A 21,239-nucleotide genomic window follows, 5' to 3' on the forward strand; every position below is an offset into this window, starting at 1 on the left:
GAAAGCAGGAACACAGAGGAAAAAAAATATATTACAGAAATTCGCAATATTTTGTGAGTTATTAGCAAATTAAATATGGCAGAAAACAACTTTAAATAAGCAAAACATTGCGCTTCATGACGTAAAATGAAACAGTTTAGCGATTGGAGCAAAGCGGTTGGCCAATTGGACGCGAGTTTGGTTGATAGCCCGTCGGCCCGGCCGGCTCGTCGGTCATTAGGCCTAGCTGCAACCATCGTAGCTTTGGGATCGGGTTGCCATCATCGATGAATTTGCCGGGCTTATCGGATTTTGAATGCGATTCTGGGCGTCGTGCCGTACGACGACACTCCACGTAAGCGCCGCGACGCGTCTCTGCCCCAGTCCGCTTCGACAGCCGTGGAGCACTCGTCTCCCGCAACTCCGCCACCGAAGCCACCTCGGCGAGTAGGAGCTACAAACTGGTGAGCGTTCTCGTTGGGCACCATATAAGCTGGCTGTCCGTCGCCGCACTTCACTAGAATAGTGAAAAGTCTGTCACAGCACTAAAAGAAAATAAAGGTTCCCCTGGCTCCTCTTCCTGCTTTTAGTTGACCGGGACCGGGGGCACACAAGTGAAAATAAGATGCGCGTTGTCTGCACGAATCACTTGTCGCCTGCTCGCGATGGTACGTCGCGGACGCCGCTGAAAGGCGCGCATGAGCGACAAGGCATTTTTTTTTTTGCCCTTTTTGAACTTTACTTGCAAATTTATTAGCTCTATAAAAATGACTTGTTAGAGAAATAATGACGGTTAACGTGTGATATACTTTATTTTGCTTCAAAATTCCTGGGACGGATCTCGCCAATCACAAAACCCAGAGAATGTGACGTATAGTGAAAGGGAGCGCCGTTATGCGCGCGCATTCGGCACCTCGCGGCGCCACCGTCGGAGGAGGTGTTTCCGAGTTGTCAAATTAAAATATGATGCGCTAATATTTTCAAACTCTTTCGTTGTCCACTGGGTTTCCGGGACCACTAGCGTGTAGAAACCGCAACAAAAAGTCGACGCTCAAATACTGTTGGAGGGCCTCTTTAAGACTGCAGAAACCAACCTCTGCAACTCTTGAATTTTTTCACAACCGCTCGAACCGGAGCCCGCAATCGGGTGTGCAGCATTTCTTGAACATGACCAGTGGTTTCGGTTCGGCAAAAGAAATTTCGGCGAAGCCAATACGATACAAGCTGCGGGTCCCACCTTGGGCGCCAAATGTGGTGTTCCAGCTCATCCCTGGTCCGGAGGGAGAGTTTCAGCCATGGTGATTAGCCTTTCAATTTCAGGGCCCGATGTTCGGCAACCAACACCGCCGTGAATGGGGTTAAGGGTCGGGATTAAGGGGTAAGGTTAAGAGGGCAGGGGGTGGGAATTACCTTGAGGCCATAGCTGAGTCCATAGCTGCTGAGCACGAGCTCATGGTGAGCTTGAGCCGTACTCTTCCAGCATAGACTCCTCACTAATAAGGTGGCCGTTCTTTACAGCCTATAAGTATATTCAGAGCATGAGCTGCAAACAGCGCACTCAAACGTGGCGTCCAGTGAATACAACCTATATCATGCTCCAGGCATGCGCCTCCTGTCCCGTGCCTTGGCCATACGACCTACTTCCCGCACCCGTCGCATCTTCGCCGCTGTTCAGTCAGTGTCTAAATCCCCGCTGTGCACATGAGGAGTCCGCCAGTTTTCACGAGATCCAAAACACATTCTTCATTACAAAACTAAGTCAAGACAAGAAAGAGTGGCTGAGAATGCGAGTCGAACCATGGTCCTAGCCCGGGTACGGCCGCATCACCTTTACGGCAATTTGAGACAATGAAAGAGCGTTCAGTTGCAAAATTTTTTGAACGGCCGTTTAATCGTGACGTGTGAGAGGCAGTATACTGCATGGTTACACCGCGCTCTTGTCATAGCGGGCTCTGTGCAAGAAAAGGGGGCAGAAATATAGAGGTGAGGGATGGAAGTGATAAGAACGAAAAGGGGTGTGCACTGCCGGGGTACCAATGACCACGTGTGTTTAGACTTGCCATAAATGTCGTTTTCACGCTGTGCTGTTTTCTAGAGTATTTTTCTCGCCGCTGGATAGACAACATACTCCCCGTCGCCGACGGCCTCCAAGGCTTTCATACATATATATGTGTATGTATGTATGTATGTGTGTGTTTGTGTGTTTGTGTGTGCGTGTTTGTGTGTGTGTGTGTGTGTGTGTGAACTTCATGAAAAAACAATGAATTACTTCGGACGCAAAAAACTGTAACTCACTCGAACTTTATGAAAAACCAATGGAGCGGCGAGCGGCTACTGGCGTACAAGTCCGATTAACGGTGCTGCCTAATTCGAACGTCTCATTTCCTTAACTGCTGCAGGTGACTTGGAACGCTATAGGATCGTCGACGACTGCCGTGTCGAAGGGGTGAGCTTAGTCAACTGAGGCGGCAGGCTTTGTCGCTGCTAACACATGGTACAAAAATCAGTCGCAGATACTCTTCCTCGTACGACGATCCTCTTACACTGGTTGTACCAAAACCTGTCTGTTCAAGGCTGCATCATGGAAAAGCATGCTTCGGACATTTCTGAGGCGTGTCCGCAGCTATCTCTGCCACAAGATCTACAGAGAAAGTTCGTGTCTTTTGTATACGGGCAGTGAGACTCCAGCTTAAGGACGCGGAAGAGCACAACCCTCATCGGCAGCTGCAGAGCCTTCGTACGGGGCTGTGGAGGATACAAATCAAGATTATCCTTATCTAATTTTTTTCGTTATATCACGCCGGTTTTACTATATGATCCTTGAAGTCAAAACTCGCTCGAAGAAATAAACTCCGAACTGTTCTACACATCCGCAGCTCTAAGCGGCCCGTACCCCGCTTTCGCGACGGCGTCAACGTAAACAAAGCAGTTTCCCCGCTAAATTTAGCAGAAAAATTGACGTCACGTGACCTATGCACCAATTTAGTTTCCCCGCTAAATTCGGCGGAAAAGCACATCAACACCTTCCTGCCGCTGTCGATACTCTGGCCGCACTCCATCTGAGACTACAGCCAAAGCTACAAGCGCGAGGTATCCCGCGCTCCTGGCTATGAGACGTGCATTTCTAGCGTGAGTGCTCGTTTTGCGGAAGAACGCTTCGAAGCAGCGACCTCTAGTGTGATCGTCGTGCAATTTAATTATTCGCACTTTGTCTATCATTTGACACTTTTTTATGCGTCCATTTATTTTGTATTTAAATTAAGTTATGATCAAGCGAGAGAGTTTTGTGCCATGAATACGAGCAAAAAGCAATACTCTTCCGAGCAAATGGAGTAAATGGAGAAAGTTTATACCTTGTACTTTCTTCGTCAATTAAGTAATGGGGTATCCATAGCTTGCGTGTGACGTCATTCGTGGCCATGCCAGTGTTTTATGCACCTCGGGCGTTCGGTTCGCCGTACTAGCCGTACTATAGTTGCACACCACAGAAAAGAGTCAAAGTGCAGGCTAGCTGGTGGAAGTCGACCATTTCGTCGTTTACCCTGAGACTGGGTTTTTTTTCGAAGAGCAGAAGTAACAGAAAACAGATAACAGTAACAGTAAGGGCTCATTCACACTGGAAGCGGATCCGCGTTCGCAAAGCGGTTGCGAACGCGGTTGTATAAGGATTCAGTACAATTGCACGCGCACACGATGACATCAAATGCGCGTGCAATTGCACTGGATCTTTATACAACCGCTTTCGCAACCGCTTCGCGAACGCGGATCCGCTTCCAGTGTGAATGGGGGGTAACAGACCTGTCTGTTTTTTCTGTTACTTCTGCTCTTCAGAACAAAACCCCAGTCTCAGGGTAAACGACGAAATGGTTGACACCACAGAAGTTGTAGTTCGAAGAAACCAGTAAATAGAAATAGCCGTCGATACCCGGCAATGGCGACACTTGCGAGCAATGTATTGCGAGCAAATCAAACCGCGAGACAAAAAGGAAATAAATATATTTTACGAACTTAAAGAAAGATAAATCTGTTTTTGTTTTTGTAGAATGGGGCTTGTATAAATGAGAATTCGGTAAGTAAAGTAGCACTTTAAATGTACGGTAATTCTTTCTCCTGCTTTGTTTTCAGTGATAGGTAAGAATGATCAATTATTATGACATGTTTGAAAGTGCATCTTGTCATAGTCTTTTTATTTTCTGAAGTAAAGCAATTTAATTTGACTTTAAATAAATTTGATGCATCTGACTTTTTCTTTTTAATCATGATATTCTTTTTAACTGTTAGGAGAGCATTAGTATGTACAAATATTGTCGGGCGAAAATCGTACTGTGGGCAGTGACAATCTCATTTTAGCTCTCAAGATCCAGTCGTGGCATTCGGAAAAAGCAATAGATATATATGAAAAGAAAGATCAAATTTTATGAGAATGACGTCTACTATAAACTATATATGCAACGAAAGGACATGTCCTTTCCAAACGAAACACACTGGGTAAATACGTGTTTGTGTTTTTGTCTCGTTATTATAAGCAAATCACAATATGAACAATTTTTTTTCTGTTAAAAAATTGTGCTTTTTTTTTTTGAGGTGTGACTAGTAAAAAAGAGAGAAACACGTGACATCCGAATGAAGGATGAAGAACGATCCGTTCAACAAGCCTATTCTGGGGTGAACGTTACACGAGGTTGCGCAAGAGAACAGTCACGGCGGTGACGAGTAGGAAAAGGCAACTTAAAAACACTCAACCTGGTCATGTGTTTTTTTGTTTTTTTGTTTTTTTTTTACGAAAGTGTGGGGTCTGGGGTTAGCGAGCAGATACCGGATGCGACGTGCCTTTGGAGATTTCATTGTAGCTCTTCGAGCAGTTCAAATGTAGAGAAAAAAAGGGAAAGGGGAAGGGAGGGCGAGACTGAGCCACATTGCTACGCTTGGCCATCATTGCGAGACCCCACATGGTGTCTAGATTATAATGGCTTTATCAACGCCTCGTTTGTCCTACGTAAGTTGGTGAACACGGGAACGAGACCCTTACTGAGGCTAATACTGTGCTTCGTATGAAAGGGTTATGAGCACTGAAAAGTATATATAGATATAGTTAGAATTTAATTTTAGTGCGTGCTACAAACATCGCGACACCAATATCCTAAGGAATATTACGTTTCCTCGCTACAAAATTTTCAAAAAATGAATATATCAGTCTTAGAAAAAAAAAAAGTACACGTTCCTCAGTTTCTTATCAGTATTTATTAGTATTGTAATAATGTCTTCTTTAATCATTCCCGGGAATATTGCGATACATTTTGTTTTCTTCATTGTTTGATGGAAACCGTTTTTATTTATCATGCTTAATTATCTGAAATGAATGTTCCAGAATGCTGGGAATAGAACGAGTCGGCCTATTGACAAGGAGGCATGAGAGTCCTGTGTGTACCCGGAGCAAGAGGGAAACAATTACCAACGGGATTTCGGTAAGTTTTTTGTTACTCTCGCCGTCGGAGTTTTATTGTTAAATGACAGGTCCATTCATGGCCAAGGATCCAGTATTGAGCTTTCTCGGCAGTAGCACTTTGTATTGCAGTGTTTGTTGAGCAGGGCTCTCGTAGTCTTCAGAAATAATAATAACGGTTTTATTTCGCGTTAATTTCCGCTTATACTGAAGTCATATTTCAAGTAGAAAACTGGCAATGAATCCAACGGCAGTTAGAAAAATGGGGTCGGATGCTAGCTTGGGATCTACTATAGTATAATTTTTGCAGCATAACGCCCAGTTGTGAATCAATCGGGAGCGTAATTCATTGTCATTTATGCATTCCAAATGCAAAAGTAATTCAAATAAATTTCACTTCACGTCACTAATTGGCACCATCGAGGGCTGGGGTACGATTCCCACTTAAAGAAAATTATTGAAAGTTTAATTTACATTGGTGTCTCCGGTTCGATACTCCTCGGTTCAAAAGGCAGGCTGACAGCAACGATCATCGTCTTTGACAGTTGTTTTTAGCTTCTTACTGCACCCGAGCATCGAAGGTGATCACTAATTGTGACGACAAATTGCGTGACAAGAACCGCCGTGCCGTGCTGTCGGATTTCCTGATCCTGGCAGTTGGTCATAGAAATAGGCCTGTTTCTCTCGGCCAAAGGTCGCCGTAGCACCCACGAGAGTCAAGATTCGACCATTTAATGCGGCTGTGAAGCAGTGCCTTCGCGTCCCATCATTCACGATCGTATACGAGCGTAAACTATGCGGAGCGCAAGCTCGACTGCTTCTTTTGGGGGGTCGCGGTGACGTCAGAAGGATGCCGTGCTCTGATTGGTTCTGATTGAAGGATATATAGTGGGTAGACTTCACGGTCTACCCACTATCTTTCGATCAGAGCCAATCGGAGCTCGCCGTTCTGACGTCACCACAACCCCTGCAAAAGAAGCAGACGATCGACTCCCGCTCCGCATAGTGTCTCTCTGCGTCTCTCGGCGCTTCTTTACGGGCACTAATGGAGCGTTTGAAAGGACGTATTGCGACTCACAGCGGAAATGCGACCTAAAGACATTCGATTTGCTCGCCAGGAGCGCTACTCGCAACTGGAGAGATGCAGGCCAAAAGGACGAACGAAGCTGTCGCTGTCGTCGCGGCGCCCCAACTCGCGTCGGCTCTTCTTCCTTCGACTGTCTGACTGCAAAAGAAGGCTCGCAGCAGGACGGACGTCTGCCGTAGACACCTTCGTGTGGCTGCGCCAGCGCCAGTATCGCCAAAGCAACCGGATGACACTTTTTATGGCATCATCAGGTGCAAATCGAAGGACCACTTTTCAGGACGCGGTAAATAGACCAATCGGAGACGCACTCCGGGCGCCATAACATGACAGGGAGAGATACAGTTGGGAGGATAATGGACCTTTTCCAAATACTGACGGCACCAGGCGGTGGCTGCACGAACTAAATATCGAGGAAGTGACCTACCTGCACTACCAATCGATAATGGGAGCTACGCTACCAGTTTCTTCGCTCTCTGAGCTGCGTCGCGTGCCGAACGCGACTTTATAAAGAGGGGAATCCGTGGCGTTCACCCAAACGTCGTGATTTTCTTTCCGTCCACTTTCTTTTTTTGTGTAACACAATTATATATATGCTTCAATTACGTGCTCTACTCGTCGATCTGCAGCCTCATTCCGAATTTCCTCGATTTTTCGTGCCGACTTCTACCGCTTGGCATCGGGCGCTCGCGCGTGCGCAGAACGCTTCTCGGAAAAGGTCCATTCATAACTAAGTTTTTGTAAATTGGGCAAAACTCTCGAGCTAAGTTTGAGAAAGTATTAACCTCACTGCAGTAACAAAAGGAAAAAAAACTTTAAAAAACATACGTTACAATATTTTTTTTTCTTTTTTTGTGCCACATAGTGAATTATGTTGACGTCTGTAAGCGTTCATCATCTTGCTCCTGGCTAAACAAATTCAGTCGTAGAGACAAATGTTACGAGTGGCGACATTACCAACCGTCAGTCTTGAATGAACTAAGTACTGGTCCCAATGCACGGGACGCAGCAACTTTCACGTCCAGGGTCTATAGTGCAAGTTTATGGAGGTGTGTGCTTTTCAGACGCGTGCATCTGCTCAGCAAAGTATCCCGAATCTGATGCTCCGGGAGGCACTAAAAATAACAAATATTGCAATTTTTTTAACTTATTCACGGTGATTTGAAACCGCGTGCACGCGTTGTAACGAAAGACGAGGAAATTTTAAAGCAAAAAGTTTCACGTTCGAGCAAAAGTTTTACCAATCTCATGTGGCGTATTTTAAATGACGTCGTTTCTCAAAGAGTCCGTTTTCATGACTGAATTGAGACGAAGCGACCTCTATAACGGCAAGTTTTGTTAAAAGAAAAGAACAAATTGCAAGGGGATTGCAACAGCCCGAGTAATTCTTTCGTTTCTCTAAGACTTTTTTTTTTTTTTTTTTACTCTTGGTTCGTTTACAGCAACCGCGACGATCGCTGCAGGTGGTCCGGTATATATATATATATATATCGCAAACATAAACAATTCAGGAGTAATTAAAATAAACAAAACGAACAAACAGCGCACCTGTATCAAAACCAGGGTTTTGGAATTCCACGAACAGGTTCCCACCAGGAAACAGCGCCGATAGCCGTAATAACAACATAAGAAAAAGCTTTGAAAACGAGAAAGGAATCCCATTTCCGTAAATAATACCGCTCCCAAAAAGAACTCTTTTGCCCCTTTCAACCACGACCTCTCACTCCAACACACAAAACCAAGGCAGGCTCAATGGCACGCCGGGCGCATTGTATACAGCCTAAATACACTACGCCGCGTCTCCAAAGAGTCCACACACAGACGGAGCCCATTGAAAACCATAATCTGCATCATCACAAAAACGGCTCTAGCCCTCGTAACGCAAGGCAGCGCGTCAAAGAGCATGATGGGCCGCTCGTGACGTCACGGGGGATACCCCCGCCTCTCCTTTCTTCTTAACGCCACTGGCGCACTCTCAATGTCGAAAAAACGCGTGGCTCACGAGGCGCGTCATCGCGCAAGCTCAAATAACCCGTCCTATAGAAGCCCTCACAAGAGAGAAAGTGTACACCTTAGTATAGAATCCGCGAATAGAAAAGGGAACGTATGTTCAGCGATTTCGATAGCGCATAGAGCGGCGGTAGACCCATTTTTGCTCCGGAGCTCAAAGGCGCCTCGAGCGAGAGAGGGGATGCAATGGTTGTGGAGACGACGGCGGCGACGACGAGTTCGTCATTGTACAACCCCCTTTTCACGGCTGTTCCTTTTGAGCGGCGCTGGCGGTTCCGAATCTTTTTCTCGACGCGATATTTTTCCCCATTGCGTCGAGCGCGGACCGACGCTCGGTCAAGTTCGTTGGGTTCGAGCGCGTTGTTAAGATCACGTTTAAGTCCATCCCCCCTTTCCCCTTTCCACGTCCCTCCCTCCTCTTCAGTAAACGCTCGGCGTTTCACACCACAACTTGGCAAAGAGCGAAGCCTAAAGGGCCCGTTCCAGCCAATCAGATCCAACGGAGCCGAGCACGTGACCGCTCTCCGCAGCCGGGGGGAGTAGTGCGACGATACGTGGATACGTGCCTCGCTCCGACACGCCGATTGGCTCACTGAGGAGGTAAGCCTCGGCCGTTTGCCAAGTGATGCTGAAACGGAGAACAGAAAGAATCACCCACCCACCCCTGTGCAAATTTTGCCTCCATTGAATTCTTTCATCGGGGCGCTTTATCGAAACGTTGGACTTTATACTCTGCTCTAAAGATCGGCAAAGGCCGGAGCGGTGCATTGTGAGAGACACCGCCCTGCGCCACTCGTTGTCGCAGTGTGGCGCTGCCATAGCGGTGAAGTGCCCCCCTTTGGTGGTGCTAATCCCGGCGGCCGGCGTCGAGCGCGTGTCAATTTGCGTGTAGTCAAATAAACGCGGACGGTCTCTTTGCGTGCGTGCGGGGGCCTCTCTTTGAAGCGCATTGTTGGCATTGGCGTCGATTACCAGGAGGGGGGTGATACGCGGCTTGATTTTATTGTGCAATGGCTATCGTTTCGCTGAAGGGTACTTCGGGTACCGTTTCATTTTATTCTAATATAGTCGAGGTCGTGCGTAACTAGTTTGTGGGTTAACGCTTAAAATTTAGGACACTGGGGCGGGGTACAAGTTCTGCTTCTGTCGTGTTGCTGTTGTTTTATCTCTGGTTCCTTCGACCGCGTAAAACTTCAACGGTCTCAGTTGAAAAAAAAAGTAAATAATAATAAGACAGTTGCGTTTTGCGTGAATAGAGAGTGTGGATGTAGAGTGAATGCGTGAACTGGTAAGAAAGTAAATTAGTAGGAACGGCGCTTGTCACTTTAGGGTGGACGTCCTCTGAATGTCTCATTGCAGTCTGTGAGGTAGATGTCATCGGACTTTCATAACAACCGGCCGCTATCTGCTCCGGGACTTCGCATGTTACGCATCGGACTTTCAGCGGACAGAGCGACAAACGAACAAACAAGAAACCCCATCCCTCGCGCTTCCACGAGCAGAACGACAACAACAAGGCGTTTATCTGGCAGGGCCGAGCGAAAGCTGTTTGCTGGCAGCAGCGCCTTTTCCAGCGACAGCGGCGGACGAGTGCGGCAGCGGAGGGTGTGGGGCGAGGCGTCCCTGCGGGCGGGGCCTGCCCTCCGCAGCGAGGAGGCCGCGTCCAATGGCGGCCTGGCCAGCGCCATTGGCCCCGCGGGCGAGCGTGCCGAACGCCGGCCGCTCGCCCGATAGCGCTCACACGCAGCCCTGCGGTCCAGCCCGTCGGATCGCGTCAACCGTCCCGCGTCCGTCGAGAGTGCCGTCCTCGTGAAACCCCGGACCGGTGTGTGCCCCAGCCTCGCGGTGGCCTCGACGTCGACGTCGGCGTGGCCGCGCGCCGCGTGGCAGCACGATGCGGCCGAACTGCGACCCTCCCCGGCTGCCTGTCCCTGCCAGCTGTGCTCGAGCGGCGCCGACCACCGACAGCAGGCGAGTCCGGCCGCGCTGGCGTCGCTTGAGCGCGAGTACGCGGCCGCCTTCCCGTACGGGGGCCCCCCGCCCCACCAGCCCGTCGAAGACATCAAGCCCGTGGTGTCCTCCAGCCCGCCGCAGCAGCTGGGGCCCACGAGCCTGGTGGGCCACCACGGCGGCGGCCCGCACGGAGCCCAGCACCCCGGCCAGGCCGGCGGAGGCCACGGCGGCCACGGCGGCGGAAGCAAGAAGGACCTGGACCGCGTGAAGCGGCCCATGAACGCCTTCATGGTCTGGTCCCGGGGCCAGCGGCGCAAGATGGCCCAGGAGAACCCCAAGATGCACAACTCGGAGATCTCCAAGCGGCTGGGCGCCGAGTGGAAGCTGCTCTCGGAGGCCGAGAAGCGGCCCTTCATCGACGAGGCCAAGCGGCTGCGCGCGGTGCACATGAAAGAGCACCCGGACTACAAGTACAGGCCCCGGAGGAAGACGAAGACCCTGCTCAAGAAGGACAAGTACCCGTTGGCCGGGGGCTTGCTGTCCGGCGACGCGACGCGCCCAAACAGCGCGCCGCAGGTGGCCCGAGACATGTACCCGATGAACGGCTACATGCCCAACGGCTACCCTCCCGCCGCCGCGGCAGCCATGATGCACGACGCCTACCAGGGCTACGGCTCGCAGATGCACGGCGCCTACCCGCGCTACGACCCCCAGCTGCCCTACGTGAACGGCTCGTACGCCTCGGCCGGCCACTACGCCTCCATGCCGCAGATGCAGCTCAAGTCGTCCGCCGAGTCGAGTCCCACGCCGCCCCAGGGATCGCCGGGCAACCCCAGACGGGCCGGCTGCACGCCAGACCTCAGGGACATGATCTCCATGTACTTGCCGCAGGGCGGTGATGCGCAAGACCACCGGCTCGCCATGCAGGCCCACTACCAGCAACAGCAGCAGCAAGCAGAGATGCAGTAGCGCTCTCGCCACGCACATCCCCGCACAGGTGAGTGCGGACAGCCCACCAAAGAGCCCCTAAGTTATTTGGCGAGCCCTGTACAGTGAAATAGAGACGCAGCCGGGACCCACGGCGCGCGCGGCCGCCGCAGCCAGCAGCAGCACCCCCCTGATGAGTCAGCGAAAAAATAGGAGCGAGCAGTTTTGGGACTGTGCGTCGGTCGGCTAGGATTCTTGACAGAATGTGGGGGTACGCGGTGGGACCCGGGTATTGAGGCGACGCGCAAAAATCGTCCTGGCGAGAGCCCGTGGTCCCCGTGTCGCGCAAGGTTGCCCCCCCAACCCTTCAGCCCTCGGCCGTGTGCAAGGACACTTCGCCGTTGGCGCCGCAATCCGTGTGCTGTGTTTGTTTTTGGGGACTCGTACCTGTAAATCTTTTTTTTTTTTTTTTTTCCTGTTGTCACGTGTAAGACCCGAGGAAAATAACCATTTGTACATAAGCGCACTTTCACTGTCACATTGAACGATGCGACATTACAAAAATAAAGGACAAAAAAAAAAAGGTCTTCGATTACGCTAGGCTCGACTGTGTCGTTCTTTTTTGGAGGAGGAGGAGGTGTGGGCGAGTCTGTCCTGTGGTGCGGACTTGACTACGGTCACTAGACTCTGGTGCGGATGCTCGCCATTTTAAATGGCCGTCCCCGTGGTTCGGCGAAGCTTGTCGTTGCCGCCAAGAGTGATGTTTTGGCGCTTGGCTGGCACAGCGTGATATGTGCACGACCCTGGTCTGTCTTGCCCAGTCGCCACGAGTTATGGAAGGCTCGTGGAATTTAGCGTTGCAGGTGCGAAACTTGCGTCTCACGCATTTTGGGAATGGAAAATGATTATAATATGCTTTAGTCTCGACTCCCCTATCCATATATATACGAGCGAACTCTCGCGAACTCGTAGATCGGGCAGAAAAGGCATCGGCCGTGTTCAAGATCATTGTCCATTCTGTTTTCACGCGCATTTTCTCATATGCCTTAAATCGCGTCTGGCAATGCAGCTTACAAACGTAAGTGTCTCGAACAAGTTGCTTACTGAAATCTCATCCAGATACCCAACGTTTTGAGAATAATACGTGGTACGGCAGCTAAAGTTGAGGCCGAGCGCACTCTCCTAAGCAGTGGGGGATATGTGCAATCATATAATCGTACCTGAAGTTTGGTGATAAGTTTAAGATTGGATCGTCCGTCGCGGAACTAAACCAATTTCAAGGAGCGGTCACGTCGTTCGTTCTGCTTTTGCTCAGACATTTTACCACATATTACCCTTCCTGTTGCAAGAGTTGAGTGGCTCAAAGTGCAGCAGCCATCTTCTACGTCCTCTGCCTCGCGATAAGTTTAATCAGGCCCTTGACTCTCGAATTCGATGGTTGGTATCCGCGTGAATTAATGCCGGTTCCCACATGCAGCGGAGCGCTCATGTCGCGCTGCTCACGTGTCGTGAGCTACTTTTTGTCTTCCATGAGCTACAGTTTCGACGGTGCGATACAAGGCTGGTGGACGCTCCCGTCAGCACGAGCTTAGCGCGAGGTCAGCGCTATGCTTGTAGCGCTCCGCTGCATGTGTGAATAGGCCTCTACTGTATACACGCATATTCTTTTTTCCCCTGAGAGTGGTTCAATACTCTTAGTATATTCAGAAATTGAACTTCAATAGCTAATCCTGATTATGTCGACAACAGATAATACTGCCAAATTTATATCATTAGCCAAGGCTGAGGGATGTTTAGGGCATAGCTCGTATTTTGTTTGTGCGGGGGGGGGGGGGGGGGGGGGGGGGAGCGGTGGAGCGCAAGATAGAACGATCGTCACTTAGACGTTTTGGAGTGTCAATAATCTGGAGATCATACAACGTGGTTGAAGTAACGTGCTCGTCAACGTTAAAACCCCCCCCCCCCCCCCCCCCCAAGCCGACTTATATCTCCTAGTGTGGATATATAGACAGTATAACATGCTCGGAATTACCGAGAAGGCAGCACACAGAATTTTTTTTTATTATTTATTTTTTTGTCTATTTGTGAGGGCGTGTTTTGAGTCCACGTTCGAATCGCATATTTTCTCGGTACATCAGATTTGGGACTCGGGAGTTTCCGAAACACATCAATCCCTGAAGTGAATTAACACTGGCGTGATGAACGCGGTATAAGGCGATCATGTGATAGCTCGCACATTTCAGACGCAAGCGTATCACGTGGTCATCACGCGCGATTGCTGTGGAGGAGAATAAATAGCACCATCGATCAATAAATTCGTAATCTCGGGATATTAAAACGCGCTGTGTGGAATAGATCTATAGGTTTTGCGTCAGCAAAGCTCGCTAAAGTCCCGTTTTGAAACTTGCATCGTTACTCAAATAATTGCGTTGCGTTTACGCTTGGACAGCGAGAAGTTAGTCTGCGGGTTTGTGGTGTCTCCGCCGAACGTGAGAAATCTAGCCACTGTTGTACAGTTACGGGGTCTCTGCGTCACACTGTAGTGATACACGACCGCACGCAAGCAGTGGCGTGGATCGAGCCCAGGATCTTTGAGTTCCGCAGCGCGGGCTTTCGCTCCACGTGTTCCAACCTGTGTAGTGCGTCAACACACATTTGACCAGCGATCCCCCGCACCTTTGTTCACTTTAGTAGGGATTGTCCCAGAAGAGCGAAACTGAAATTGCAACAGAACTTGGGCACTACACTTCGCTCGCGTTACGAAGCAATTAACTGTGAATGTTGCACGTTGCCAACTGCCGGCGGTTCGTTCCAGCTTCAAACTGCTTGTAGTTGACGCCAGCCACTTCAAGAAGGCACCGAATGTCGCTGTAGTAGATTCTTTAATTGCTAGTCAAGCACGTTATAGACGAGCCTTTGAGAACGGTCCTTGAACTTGACGCGCCTGATTCTCGTTGAATTTATATAAACTCAGTTCCTATTTAGACCCTTTCCAATAAGCTGGACGGGTTTTTTACGCGGCAAAGTGACCATTTGTGGTTTATATAGAAGCTTTGTATATTGGCTTCTAACGGAAACATACCAGGTTTTGATGCATTGGTTTTCAGTAGACACTACACGCTTTCAGCTGCGATTCAGGCGCGCGCTACCGTCTATCTACGAGTGTGTGGCATCACGACAACGGCTGTTTAGTCTCAAATATGTCACGGGGTATTTTATCCAAACAACACCACATCTGCTGTTCAGCTACTCATTACATAAAAACAAGATGTTCGCAGCTACATGTGGCCGGATTAAAGGCAAGGCTCGAGTTGAATAGGAGTATTTTCTACTTCAAGAAAGAAATTGGAAGAAACAAATATCGCAATGAACAAACAAGCTGTAAGTGTTGATTGAAGTTTTCAGCACATTAACGGATAACGGCTGTTGAAACTAGTAATTATCACTTAACTTGTGTCTTTTTTGCGACCAAATACTCTGTGCGTATATGTGGAGTCCGGACGCTATAGAGACGGTGATTTCATATGCTGTGAGCTCATGGTCAACGGCGGAATGGCTACTCCTGGTGTGAGCGGGTAACCTGTCGGGTGCGCCCCGCTAGGTTAAGGAAGGGGAATGAAGAAGAAGCAAAACTAAACATTCCCTGATATTATGTACGGAATCGACAAATTTTAACGTTCCGGTAATATTACAAAAAACAGGCAGAGACAACGACAAAAAGGACGACAACAGTACGTAATCTATTGCCATGCGTATGCTTGTGTTTTTCTTCTCTTGTGCGCATTACGTGCGTATAATGTTTTTGGACACCTAAAAAAAAAAAAAAAAAAAAAAAGAAACAGTGAAATTCCGAAGGAGCCATTATACGGATATTGCCTATATTTGCCTCGGGCATTTAATTCGGAAATAAGCAAAACGTACTTCTCTCTCGTTTTTCGAGAGTAAAATCCAGCTCACACTGGAGTACTTGACAGTTTCTGTTGACGTTTTCAATGATCCAATTCGGAGGAAGCATACCTCCTTGTTAGATTTTTACTGGCAACGTTGGCGAGATATTCACAGACATCAATGTTCTGGAGTGGTAGAAATTGACCAACCCGTTACCGACACTTATTTATTTATTTATTATTATTATTATTTTTTTTTAAGATTGCGTTTTAGGTTTACGCTTTTCACCAGGTGTTGCGCTGAAGCAGCGTGAACCTCGAGAGTTTGTGCATGCGGTCTCTTTAACGCTCGTAAAATTACCCACACGTATACGTCCGCCATTTTGGTGTTCCACGAAGTCGATGGAAATCCAGACCCAGCAAGGACGCTCTGTCTGACTTGTTCTTGTACCCTCGCCACCACTTATCACCCGGCGAAAAATGCCGAGTCACCACCGGGCTTTAGACGCATGGATGGCGTCTGACATCTCGCAGAAAAGATTTCCTGCGCGCGCTGAAAACGCCTTCGACAGTTTAGTGAAAGAAAAAAAAAAATGGCAGCGTGGCAGAATTTGATTATTGCAGCCTCGTACAGGTTACTCGAAAGAAGAAAAAAAAAGTATATCGATTACAATTGCGATTTCTTTTGATTAAAAAGTATTCCATCAGATTCATTGGTTAGCTGAAAAGAAAAGTAATCGGTCGTTATTCGAAGAAAATGACCGTTACCTTCCCGACTATACTTCAAATTTTCAAAACGACCGATTTTGCTGCCGCTTTAAAAGGGGGTCTTTAGTACTGTCCAATATTGGATTAAAGTCGCCGAAGTATAAGCTAATTTTCTTCTAATCCACCAATTTCTGGTAAACCATGGACCTCCTGTAGGAGACTTGATTCGAGGATTTCTTGCTAGGGAGATTTGTACAAACAAGGGAGCCATTATAGAAAGGTGTGGGGGAAAATAGTAACCATTACCATGAATGGATGAATGGATGAATGGATGATAATGGCTATATCCTTTGTAACGGACCGCAGCTTGCGCCACCTAGCCCTAGCGTTTCTTCGTCCCTTCTGTCATTTTAGTAGTTCAAAAATTAGTCAGGTTACTCTTGCGATTACCTCCTAATAAAGGTAATTAAATAATTACAAAATCACTCCAGAAAGTAATCAATTACAGATCATTTGAATACCTGCAATGAGTACCGTTCAAGTCCGAGTTATTAGAGTTGCCTATGCAGGGTTGCGCTACCCTTTGAATTAGGCGGCATATTGCGCCACCTAGACTTAGACCTTAATGAATTGCGCAAGCATTTGTCTTCGATTAAATCTGTGGGAGGACCCCTCCCCCTTTCCACGATAATTTTGCAGCTTAGAATAAAGCAGATATAAAAACAGATATTAGGAGAAACGGGATCATGATTATTTCGAGAATGCGAAAACAATATTCCTCTCGTCAATCATATCTTGTACGTTACAAATATTCTATGCTCGTTATTACAAACATTTTCTTTTCAATTTTGGGAGGCTGTTTCAGCGTGAAAGAAAAATGGGCCGCTTAAAGATGTGAATAGATGTGCTATTTTTTATGTTCTTTTTACATTTATTTTTGAGTTGGCTGCAGTCTTTTCTCTTCGACATTCTTTCGGAATCAATTTTACGGCTTCTGCATCGACTGTCAGTGAGGGCGGTCGTTGCGCCCATTCGTCATTGTGAGTTTTTTTGTTTTTTTTCGTTTCTTAATATTTGTAGCGATACACATCTAGGGCTTTTGTGGCAACGTGTCTTTGACCACGGATCATAAAGCACGCTATAATTAGTACTTCCCTCTCCCCTATTATTCGTTACACGTATTTTTACACCTCGTCTTTCGACAATTTGGATACTCCGGAGAACCCAATGCCGGTTTTTCGACTGAGGAAGGGGTTTTCAGTACGTCGTAAATGATTCTGCTCTCCCGAGTAAGACTATCGGCTGAGTTCGGAGAACTTGTGATAATCAATGCTCGATACGTTAGTTTTATCAGAAATAACAAAATAACAATCCGGCCGGTAAACCTAACAACTGATATGTATAAAAAAAGAAAACTTCTTTTTAGGTAATATAATTTTTATACAGACATCAGCTGGAGCCTTCGTAACATTCCGCATTGTTTGCCGATATGCTGCTCCGCACGAATTCGGATATTGGCTACCGCGCATTCCCAGGCAGAGCACCAGTAGTGATTCCACATTGCTGCCATACGGGTTAATAATGGCACCAATACTACCCAGTATACAGAACACTATACTGGGGCAGTCTAAAATGCCAATATTCTATCTCACGTTAGTCTAATATTAAATAATATCGGTTCACTGCTTCTAGCCCATATTGGCTGCACTAACTTCCCTAATATTGGCCAGCCCCAGAGCTTAAATAAGGGCACCAATATTAGCCAGTATACATAACACTATATTGGGGCTGTCTAAAATGCCAACATACTCTACCTAACGTTAGTCTGATAATAAATAATAACGGTACACTGTTTCTAGCCTATAGTGGCTGCACTAACTTCCCCAATATTGGCCAACGTGGTATTCACGACAGCTCATATTTGGCGTCGCCGAGTTCCCCAATAGCACCGCAACCGTGACATTCGTAAACTTTCCCGTTATCACCAATGAACTATTGCGCACAAATTCGGATATTGGCTGAAGCCTTTCTGGTGTGGAGGGTATCCTACCAGTTCATTGACGTTGGGTGGGCCTTCTCTACGCTACAACATGGTGTATATATAACTATACACTTTGACAGAGCGCATGTCATGTACCAAGACACGACACTGGGAGTTACGCAACCCGATCAGATGAAATATGAAGTATAGTCTGACGACAGAAGAAGGTACGAGCCAGCGGCTGATCGAGCACGATACGGCTCTATCTCAAGCAGTGGTAGAAGAGAGTTGTAATGGATTTTTCTTGCGTAGGCGCCATTGCACATGCAGTGATGCGGTATATAATGTGTTTCCATTGCGAACAATGGACGGCTACGGATTATCTTTTCTTGGCTTGCTGCCAAATACATGCATTTACTGGCAATAGATCTGATTTTCTTGGAGGAATCCTCTGCATCAGTACCCTATAATCAAGATGTTTGTTCGTTTTTTTTCCTCCGGGGGGATTATTTGAAATATTATCTAAAGATTAACTGAAATTACCTTTTTTAATATTAATTTTCGTCGTCTTGGAAGTAGGAGGGTTCATCACTAGGGTGCGCCCGCACACGAATCGCCAGAACCGGCCTTGCCCCGATGTACGTTAAGCTTTATTTAAACTGGCTCCCCTCACTTTACTACAGGGTGATTCAAGGAGAGGCCAGGCTCTTTAAATCGACCACAAAATTCGGTTCCTCAACCGATTGCGCTACGACTTTGTACAGCGTTGCCCACAGATGGTGCTTTTTTTTTTTTTTTTTTTTAAAATTTGCAAAGATTGAACTTACCTGAAGAAAAAGTAAAGAAAGAAAAAGGCTTAGCTCCCATAGAAACGCAACGACGCCACCGGTCTTTAAACAACATGACGCCGTTTCGCACGGGTCGCAAGAGATGGCGCAACGAACGCCGCCAACGAACGAGCACACGGCGCCGAGAGCCGGCGTCTTTAGCAGACCATCTTTTCGACTCAAAAGCGGCGCGCGTTCCGCAGGCGGCGAAAGTCGCAGAAACAAAAATAAGCGCTGCAACAACAAGGAACTACAGTTCCTTGTCTGTTAAAGACGCCGGCTCTCGGCGTCGTATGCTCGTTCTTGGGCGGCAGTTGGCGTCGCGACCGCTTGCGCCATCTCTTGTCTCCCGTGCGAAACGGTGCCGTGTTGTCTGAATACCGGTGGCTTCGCTGCGTTTCGATAGGAGCTAAGCCTTTTTCTTTCTTTACCTTTTTCTCAGGTAAGTTCACTCTTTGCAAATTTTACAAAAAAAAAAAAAAAAAGCCCCATCTGTGGGCAACGCTGCACAAAGTCATAGCGCGATAGGTTAAGAAACCGAATTTTGCGGTCGATTTAAAGAGCCGGGCCTCTCCTTGAATCACCCTTTACATCGATATTAGAGATCGTAATAGGAGAACACGAATAAATAAATAGGTGGGCAAGTCAGGAATTTTTTTAACCCCCGGTTTTCTAAATACGATTCTATATTGTATATGATTACTGTAAACCCTATATGACATACCGTACGACAGGGCAGCATAGTACGTTTGCTTGTAGGCAGTACACGATAAGGCTTAAACAGCTCATTGCGATAAGACGCGATGCAATACGAGATGCTCACGATCACGTGTGACACAGCGCGCGTGCCGTGTCACACGTGAGGAGACATCGTCTCGCTTCGTGCGTCCTTTGCCAAAAAAAAAACAACAGTGAGCACCACAAAAAGAAAAAAAGAAACAAAACAAACAAGAGCAACCCTAACACCGTTAGCGATCTCGTCTTGGCCACACGACCGGGAATCAGTGGTCCGTGCGTTCGGAGGAGGTTTGAGGGGGTGGGGAAGATGCGAGTCTGGCAACCCAAGACGACACGAAGGACGAGACCGCAACAGAACACCAAACAACGCGACGTGCTTGGCTACGCCGAAGACGCAAACTTCCCCGGAAAACGGGAAGACTCGCCAAAAGAACCAAAACGCATATATACGAAGCAAAAAAAAAAAAAAATGGCAAGGAAGAGCATGAGGAAGGAACAAGGCATGCGTATGGAGAAGGAGAGGATGAAGAGGAGAAGGAGAGAGAGAAGCAGAGGAAAAAGAAGAAAAGATGAAAAGAAAAAGAACACCGGCACAACGTCGCACGATGAGGGACACACGTGACGATTTGCCAGTTTTTGCCCCTCCTTGGACCGGCTCACTTTACGAAAGGTAGAGACTCCGTTTCAACTTACGATGGACCGCAGAGAACCTTAGGAACCATTTAAGCCAATAGCACGCCGTGTGATTGTCACGTGACCTAGGGGATGGACCCAGCGACGTAGGGAGTCACGTAGAGTGACATGACACGTTCACAGCGCTGGATTGACTAGGATGCCTGGTTGTAGCGTCGGCCGCAGTCCATGCCAAGGTAAAACGGACTACACTACGCCTAGAGAAGATGGAAAGAGGGAAAAGGGGGAAGGGAGGGAGGCGACGCCATTAGTGAAAATCGTCTTTTTCCTTCCCAAACGGGTTGCCACCCTCAAGTCGCGTGCGTGCTCGGAGAGATGACGTTCTCAAGGGGGGGCCCTGCCGGGCAAGAAACCGCCAAGAGACAAAATGCGCTGCCAACCGTGTCTCGCTCTTTTTTTGTTTTGTAACTTTTTTTTTTTTTTGTATTTTATGATGGATTTGAGAAGACGGTCTGAGGCTTCGCGAAGGGGAGGAGGATGGGAAAGGGGGGGGGGGGGGGGGGGGGGCGCTTGCTCTAGGCACGAACGAATTCTCGGCCGACCGCAACTCTGTCACGTGAGGTGATGAGCTTTTCTTTCTTTCCTCGTACGAACGGCGCACGATGCAACTGGGTTGACATCACCAGATCATCTCGACCGCTGGGCAGTGTTTCCGGATGAAGGATCTGCGCCGATACCACGATATACTCCAACTACGAGCGGTATCATTTTCCGATACAATGGGTGACAGGAACTGGGGGGCAGATATTTCGATGCAGATTACACGTGCGTCGTTTTCTTGGTCTTGTACCTTTTGTTTCGATGAAGCTACGTAAATATAGTTAATCAAATTTATCGCACTCGGCGGGAATACTGAGATGTCAGTGATGTGATCTCTACATTGCGGTTCGCTTAATTTTTATACATTTTGGGTATCCAAATTGTTTTCTTAATATTCGTGCATCTACATTAATAATCGTGTCGTTCTATAACCCTCTATACGGAGATCTCCTTCGGTGAAAGCATTTTC

The 21,239-nt window shown here is 47.8% G+C and overlaps 1 protein-coding gene across 1 annotated transcript; it reads left to right on the top strand.

Moving 5' to 3' along the window:
• The first annotated feature begins 10,129 nt into the window (after positions 1–10,129).
• On the top strand, positions 10,130–11,991 carry LOC8042437 (transcription factor Sox-3). The gene has a single exon (XM_029981950.4). The coding sequence runs from the start codon at positions 10,746–10,748 to the stop codon at positions 11,436–11,438; it is 693 nt and encodes a 230-aa protein (XP_029837810.1). The 5' UTR covers positions 10,130–10,745; the 3' UTR covers positions 11,439–11,991.
• Positions 11,992–21,239: the final 9,248 nt, after the last annotated feature.

This window comes from Ixodes scapularis, unplaced genomic scaffold (assembly GCF_016920785.2).
Source record: "Ixodes scapularis isolate PalLabHiFi unplaced genomic scaffold, ASM1692078v2 PGA_scaffold5__190_contigs__length_132052651, whole genome shotgun sequence".
Lineage (NCBI taxonomy): Eukaryota > Metazoa > Arthropoda > Arachnida > Ixodida > Ixodidae > Ixodes > Ixodes scapularis.